The following is a 7,177-nucleotide window of genomic DNA, read 5'->3' on the forward strand; positions in this document are numbered from 1 at the left end:
GTTATATGCTAAGTTAGGCTTTTTTTGTGTTGTCATGTTTGCTGATTTCACTATGTATGGTTCATTTGAAGTTCAATTTCTCTATAACAATGTTAATGTTCACATCCAAGTGGAAACAATCACAACCGGTAAGCATTCTAAATGATTTTTTCACTTATATTAATCAAAATATTATTTTAAGTGATGCGTTCTCATGGATATCACACCAATTGTCACTATATAGACCTTCTAGCGGTCTATAGAAGAATCCTAGCGGATTTATGAAGAATTTTGATGCGTTTTCAATGAAGCATCACTCTGTCAACATTTTCTCTCTAGTTATTTATCTTATTTTCGATATAGATGCGTGTCACAATAATACGACAGAAAGAGGTGTTAGTGACCATTAAAGATGAAAAAGTAATATATAATTTAAGAATAATATATAAAGTGTAAATTGTAGATTTATGATATTTATTTCAATAAAAATATGTTGTTTGATTGTTAGGTTACATATCTGGTTATTTTTTATTATTTTTTTATAATTTGATTTTGACAAGTTTGATCTAAATTTGATAATTGAAGTAGGTAGGAAAGAAATGTGTTAGCGATTTTGAATTTGTATTGCCCTATAGAAACCAACTGTGGCCTCACAGACTATTCTCTCATATCTTAGTAGGTCTTAACATTTCTTAAAATTCAACTACAAGAAGTCATGGATGCACTTCTTGACTCAATCATCTAAACCAAATTTCATTTGTTAGTTGGATGTAGTGACCAAAATGCAAGATTTGTGAAAGTTCATTATTATTTATTAGTGTTAACCTTTACCAAATTATGAAACTAATATTATATTTTTGTTCATAACATTTTTTTTTTGTAATAATTTATTTGATCGGAAGATATGTATATAGGATTGGGTGTAGCCTGAAAAATCATATTTTAATTTTTATAAGGAAAAACTACTTTGAAATCGACCAAATTACAATGTCTGAATTCGATATTTATGGTTATGACAATTCACTTTATTTGTAATGTTTATCGAATTTTTTTTGCAGAATTTAATATTGTTGGTACATGTAACAACTTATTGTTGCTTTTGGTTTTACAGAACTAATATAAAAAGAGCCATATGAGCCTCCATAAGGGTTGGTACACCGAAACAAAGTCAATTCATAAAGCTACTACACAACATATTTTAATCAAGAAGTCGCATTATGTTGTGATAAAACAAAGATCACCTAGATCATTTATGTTAAAAATTACTGTATTAAAAAACCAAATTACTCTAATATAAATATTAAATATTTTTATTTAATAAGTTTAGATAAAAAACTCTAAAAATGAATCTAAATAATATTTTTTTTATTAAAATTCAACAAGCCACCTATATTACGTAATACGTATTTAATTTATGAAATTTCACTGAAATTGACGATCAGTATTACTCCAAACAAAAAATAAAAATCGTTAGACAATCACTTCGTACCATTTTCAGTTTTGAGTTGACTTCAACTTCACTTTTCCTTCTCTTCCGCCTACCTCTCTTCTTCCAAATCAACCCACAGATCTCGTACAATCAGAAGTAAAAAGAACTCTCAAAGATCCAGTCAATCATTAAACTCGATCTTCCACAGATACTTCGCAGTGGTTCCAGGTTAGCTTTCAAGTGACTGAATCGATTTACACCATCCCCACTGACCTCTACTCTTTACATAGTTTGAGTTGATTTTGCGATCTCTTCAATCCCCAGTCCTATGTCCTGTTCTTGATTTAGAATCTGTAAACGGTATCAAAGAATATTGAAAATCGCTGACTTGTTCAAATTCCTTCCATGAAGAGTGTTTTCATGTTAGGGTTTTTCTTGATTCTCTGCATTAGGTTAGTGAACGCAGCGATTGGTATTGATCCTAATGGGTTTGGGGATCTAAGATCTACAAAAGAACCCCCTATGACCTTCAAATACGATCGAATAGACGAGGTAAAAAAAGAATGTTCTTCGATCATGCCTCCAGATTCTAACCAAAAACCCTACGGAAAAAGATTGTACAGATTTAAAGACAAAATGTCGTTCATCAATGGAGATTGGTGGCAGGAGTTAGATAAAGCTCCATTGATGCCATTTGATGATCATCACAAACTAAATGGGTCAGATGGCTCATTGGATCCAAATTCATCATTGAACTTGGTTTCCTTCTGGGTTACTGATGTAGACCGAGCCCATCGATCCAAAAATTCAGTCAGCATCAACGGGATCTTACAGGTCGCAATAACAATTGGGGGATTGTACGGAGCAAAACCCTACAGTAATAACCCAATGTTTAACATATACCCCGGGCATTCGGAATTAACGATTCCATTCCAAGGTATTGTATCCGATTCCGAAGGAAATGATGGTGAAACTGTAATGTGTTTACTAGGGAACGCGATGTTGCCCTATCGTTACCCCGATTCCAGTAACCCATGGGACTGGGTTAAAGAACCAGGGTACATAAACCAGCCACCACTCATTCAAGATGACCGGATTTTACTGGTTATTCGATACCCCAAAGCTTTTACATTAACAAAAAGAACCATTTATGGTAGTTTGAAAAGTTTAAACGCAAAATCAAGCCAAAAATACTTTGATGAAGTAAAAATCTCATCTTCTTTAAGTGCTTCTGCAAATTACGAGTTTAGCTCCGAAAACCTCGTTTCAAAAGCTTGCACACCATACCCTTACAAAGATAATTTCACAAATACGGGGCTCGGTTTGTACAAAGGAGCTGACTTTTGCCTTATTCTTGAACGCTTCACGGGTCAAGATCCATTAACCGTTGTCCCGAATTGGAAATGCAACCAAACGAATGAAATTTGCAGCAAATTGGGCCCGTTTGAGTCGGATTCCCGTATAAAAGCGACAAACGGTAGCTTTAAAGGTGTAAGACTTAGTCTTCAAGATGTTCGATGTGAAGAATCGCCTTCAAAGGGTCAAAAGAGTAAATTTACCAAGGTTGCAGCGGTTATTCGGGTTGTTTCTCCGTTTGAGGATCATTACAATGCGGGTCAACGAACCGGGTTGAATAATATGACTCTTTCGGCCGAAGGAATGTGGGAATCATCAAGTGGGCAGCTTTGTATGATTGGTTGCCTTGGAATTGTCGATAAAGACGGAATTGGAATCGGGTGCGATTCCCGTATCTGTTTATACATTCCACTCTCGTTTTCCATTAAACAAAGAAGCATCATTCTTGGGACAATTTCGAGTTTAAAAGAGGGGAATTCATCGTTTTTTCCGTTAACGTTTGAGAAACTTGTACGCCCTTCTGAATTATACGATCAGTATACGGAATCTCATCCGTATTATACGTATTCCAAGATCGATTTAGCAGGAACAATTCTTGAAAAACACGAGCCTTTCAGCTTCCAAACCGTGATTAAAAAGTCATTTCTGACGTTCCCGAAAGTCGAAGATGCCGATTCCTATCTCGTTGGTTTGTCACTTTTATCTGAAGATCTTACACTTCACCACCCTGCGGTCCCTGATTCCGGACCTAATCGTTTTTCAAGAACTGATGTGCAATTTGAGATTCTCTCACTTGGCCCGTTATTTGGTCATTACTGGTCTCTACAAAACGATTCAATTACAGAAGAAGACACACCGTATCACGCTAAAACGACATACACCGAACGACAGCTCCTATTGAATGTATCGGGTCAACTTTCGCTCTTCGGAGGGCAATATGGGAATGTTTCTGATATTTTGGTCGAAGGGTTGTATTATCCGGTTGTTGGGAAAATGTATTTAGTTGGGTGTAGGGACGTACGAGCCTCATGGAATGTTTTATACGAGAGTATGGATCTTGAAAATGGGTTGGATTGTTTGATTGAAGTTGTGATATCGTACCCGCCTACTGCGACCCGTTGGATGGTTAATCCAACGGCTAGGATTTCGATCTCGAGTCAACGAAACGAGTTTGACCCATTGTTTTTCAAACCGGTCAACCTCCAAACAGTCCCGATTATGTATCGGGCTCAACGGGAAGATATTCTTTCTAGAAGAGGTGTAGAGGGGATTTTACAACTTCTTACACTTTCGGTTGCAATCGGTTTTATTTTAACCGAATTGTTTTACATCAAAGAGAATGCGAATGCGGTCCCGTTTGTTTCACTCGTGATGTTATCGGTCCAAGCGGTTGGATACGGGATTCCCTTAGTTACGGGGGCAGAAGCGCTTTTTAAAAAAACCGAATCTTACGAAAAGTCTTCGGTTCTTGAAAAAAGTCAAATGGTTCGGGTCATCGATTACACGGTCAAGATTCTTGTATTGGTTTCATTCTCGCTAACATTGCGGCTTTACCAAAAAGTTTGGAGGGCCCGAATCCGGTTACAGACGCGGGCCCCACATGAACCGGCCCGTGTGCCGTCTGATCGACGGGTTCTTATAGTTACTGGGCTGGTTCATGTGCTCGGGTTTGTATGTGTGCTTGTGGTTCATAACCTACAACAATGGCTTGCTGAACTTGAGGAGTATGTGGGTTTGGTTCAAGATTTCTTTTTGCTTCCACAAGTTATTGGTAACTTAATTTGGCAAATTAATTGCAAACCGTTACGAAAATCATATTTTATCGGGTTAACTGTGATTCGACTTCTTCCTCATGTTTATGATTACATTCGAACCCCGATCCCGAACCCGTATTTTTCTGAGGATTATGAGTTTGTGAATCCGCATCTTGATTTTTATTCAAAGTTCGGGGATATTGGGATTCCTGTAATTGCAATTCTTCTTGCGGTTGTAGTACATGTTCAACAGAAGTTTAGTTATGAGAGGCTTGTGGAGGTTCTTGATTTTGGTAAGTTTAGGGTTTTGCCAAGGCAGACGGTGGCATATGAGCGGTTGCCGCCAGTGGTGGCGGAGGCTGAGATGACTTCCGGTGGCAATGGAGATGTGGGAACGAGGAAGGAGGTTGAGGTGGAATGAACAGGATGACGTGTAGGTGTGGTTTTCATGTTTTTTTTGGGTCATGTTGTATTGTAGATGTTGTGAGATTTTTGTAAACTTGCCGATTTTTACATGTAGATTTATGGCTATGTGAATTTGAAACGTTGAAGATACAGGAGACCGAAAACAAGTTTTACAAATGTTGATTAATAACGCATTTAGCGATTTTGTATGAAATGAAGCGTGGGAAAGAGTACGGCAAAAGCAATTAGTAGCTTTTAAAAGTATAAAATTAGATAAAAACCTAAAATATCAAAAAACTAATAATAGTTCATAAAAACTAAAAGCTATTTGAAGTATCTCTTATAAGAAAATAAAGGTTTATCTAAGGCCGGACGGAGTGGGTGCGGGAAAGAAAATAAAGGTTTATCTAAGGCCGGACGGAGTGGGTGCGGGAAAGGGGTGAGGGAAGCTTCCCTCACTCCTGCACACCACTCCGTGGGTGAGGGAAAGAAACGCGGGAAAAGAGGTGGGGGGAGCGGGTGCCGCACTCTCTCTCCTCATGCTATTGACCAATTTTTTTTTTTTTTTTTTTTTTTAAATTATATACCTATTATAAAAATATAAAAAATATATTAAAATTCATGGTTTTTAATTCCCTACAAAATGAGTATAATATATGTATGGAATATATTAAAAAAAAGTGAGGGAAGGGCTTCCCACCAATTCCTTGGCTTTTAGGTGAGGGAAAGGGAAGTGAGGGAAAGAGGGGTATGACCTACCAAAAGTGAGGAAAGAGTCCCTCCCACTAGGGGTGTTTGTTTGGATGGATCGGTTTGATCCGATCCAATCAAGTGAATCCAAATTGATTTCGGTTTTCAAAACATGGATCCGAATAGTTCAAACTAAATTCAAATCCGATCCGATCCGATCCAATTACAATTCGGTTGGATCGGTTTTTATAATTCGGTTTTCAAAAACCGAAACATTTTAAAACGACATATAATTATAATATTACCCAATTTAACACAAGAAACGAAAAAATTTATTTAGTTGTGATTTGAAATTTACGTACAAACAACTACTAAGCAGATATATTATAGTTAAATATTTTATAGATAGAAAACTTTTGAGAGATAATACATATTGATGTTTTTTTATCAGGTGAAACGTTTTGAACCTATATGAAAAAATATATTACAAAATCAATAGATAACTATAGATATATATGATAAATAAATAAATAATAAATGTTTATTCGGTTTTTTTAGACTATTCGGTTCTTATTTTATAAACCAAAATCAATCCAAAATTCAAAATAATAATTCAGTTTTGTTGAAAACCAATCAAAATTGTCCAATTGGACAATTCGGTTTTATCCAAATAGTGAACAGCTCTACTTCTCACACCCTCCGGTCTAACAGTAAAGATTAATAGTTAATAGTTTCATACTATAAAACAAAACTCTTACCTTTTTCTTTTTTTCTTAAAAAATATTTGCTTTTCTGATCATAAAAGTCTAATACTCGTCCTCTTTGCATTAAGTTTTAATCGTGCTGATTAATAATTTTAAATTTCAATTTTATCATGTTTTAGCCATTAAAACATAGTATAACATGTTCAACATATTGCCATCTTACCATTTACATCTTACCATTTACATCCATACATGCTACGTACCATTTACATGGAATTTAAAAATATTTTTCTCTAAAATTAGTTTTATTTGACAAAATTATGAAACTAAAAGACAAAAATATAATTCATTCTTTTCCTGTGGCATTTACATGGAATTTAAAAATATTTTTCTCTAAAATTAGTTTTACTGGACAAATCTCTAAATATTATTAAAAGAGAACCCTTAATTCACCAATGAAGCAATCAAGGCCCTTGATTGTATTTCAATCATATGATTTTCACCATTAGATCAAATTGATGACATCATCTTCTCAAAATAGAATTCAAACATTTAATTATAGAATCTTTAAATTTACCAATTACATTTCAAACACAATTACATTAAATTATAGAATCTTTAATTATAGAATCTATTCATATTTAATTATAGAATCTATTCATATTTTCGAAAATATATTTCACAATTCGGGCATAATTGCATTTAATTATAGAATCTTTAAAATCAACAATTATGTTATCAATTAAAGCATATCATTTTATTTATATATGAGACATCGGTTTCTCCATATATATGGCCAAAAACATGATAACCGCCCCCATCTTTCTCCTCTATTTTTTCTCTTAAACCAGAATTCCATA

The 7,177-nt window shown here is 34.9% G+C and overlaps 1 protein-coding gene across 1 annotated transcript; it reads left to right on the plus strand.

Annotated features, from left to right (window-relative positions):
- Positions 1-1,437: 1,437 nt before the first annotated feature.
- LOC111909440 (uncharacterized) lies at positions 1,438-5,073 on the plus strand. Its single transcript, XM_023905270.2, has one exon. The coding sequence runs from the start codon at positions 1,814-1,816 to the stop codon at positions 4,937-4,939; it is 3,126 nt and encodes a 1,041-aa protein (XP_023761038.1). The 5' UTR covers positions 1,438-1,813; the 3' UTR covers positions 4,940-5,073.
- Positions 5,074-7,177: the final 2,104 nt, after the last annotated feature.

The sequence above is a fragment of the Lactuca sativa genome, chromosome 1 (assembly GCF_002870075.4).
Source record: "Lactuca sativa cultivar Salinas chromosome 1, Lsat_Salinas_v11, whole genome shotgun sequence".
Taxonomy (NCBI): Eukaryota; Viridiplantae; Streptophyta; class Magnoliopsida; order Asterales; family Asteraceae; genus Lactuca; species Lactuca sativa.

Coding starts and splice junctions, on each gene's coding strand:
- LOC111909440 (XM_023905270.2), top strand. CDS start 1,814: ATGAAGAGTGTTTTCATGTTAGGGTTTTTCTTGATTCTCTGCATTAGG.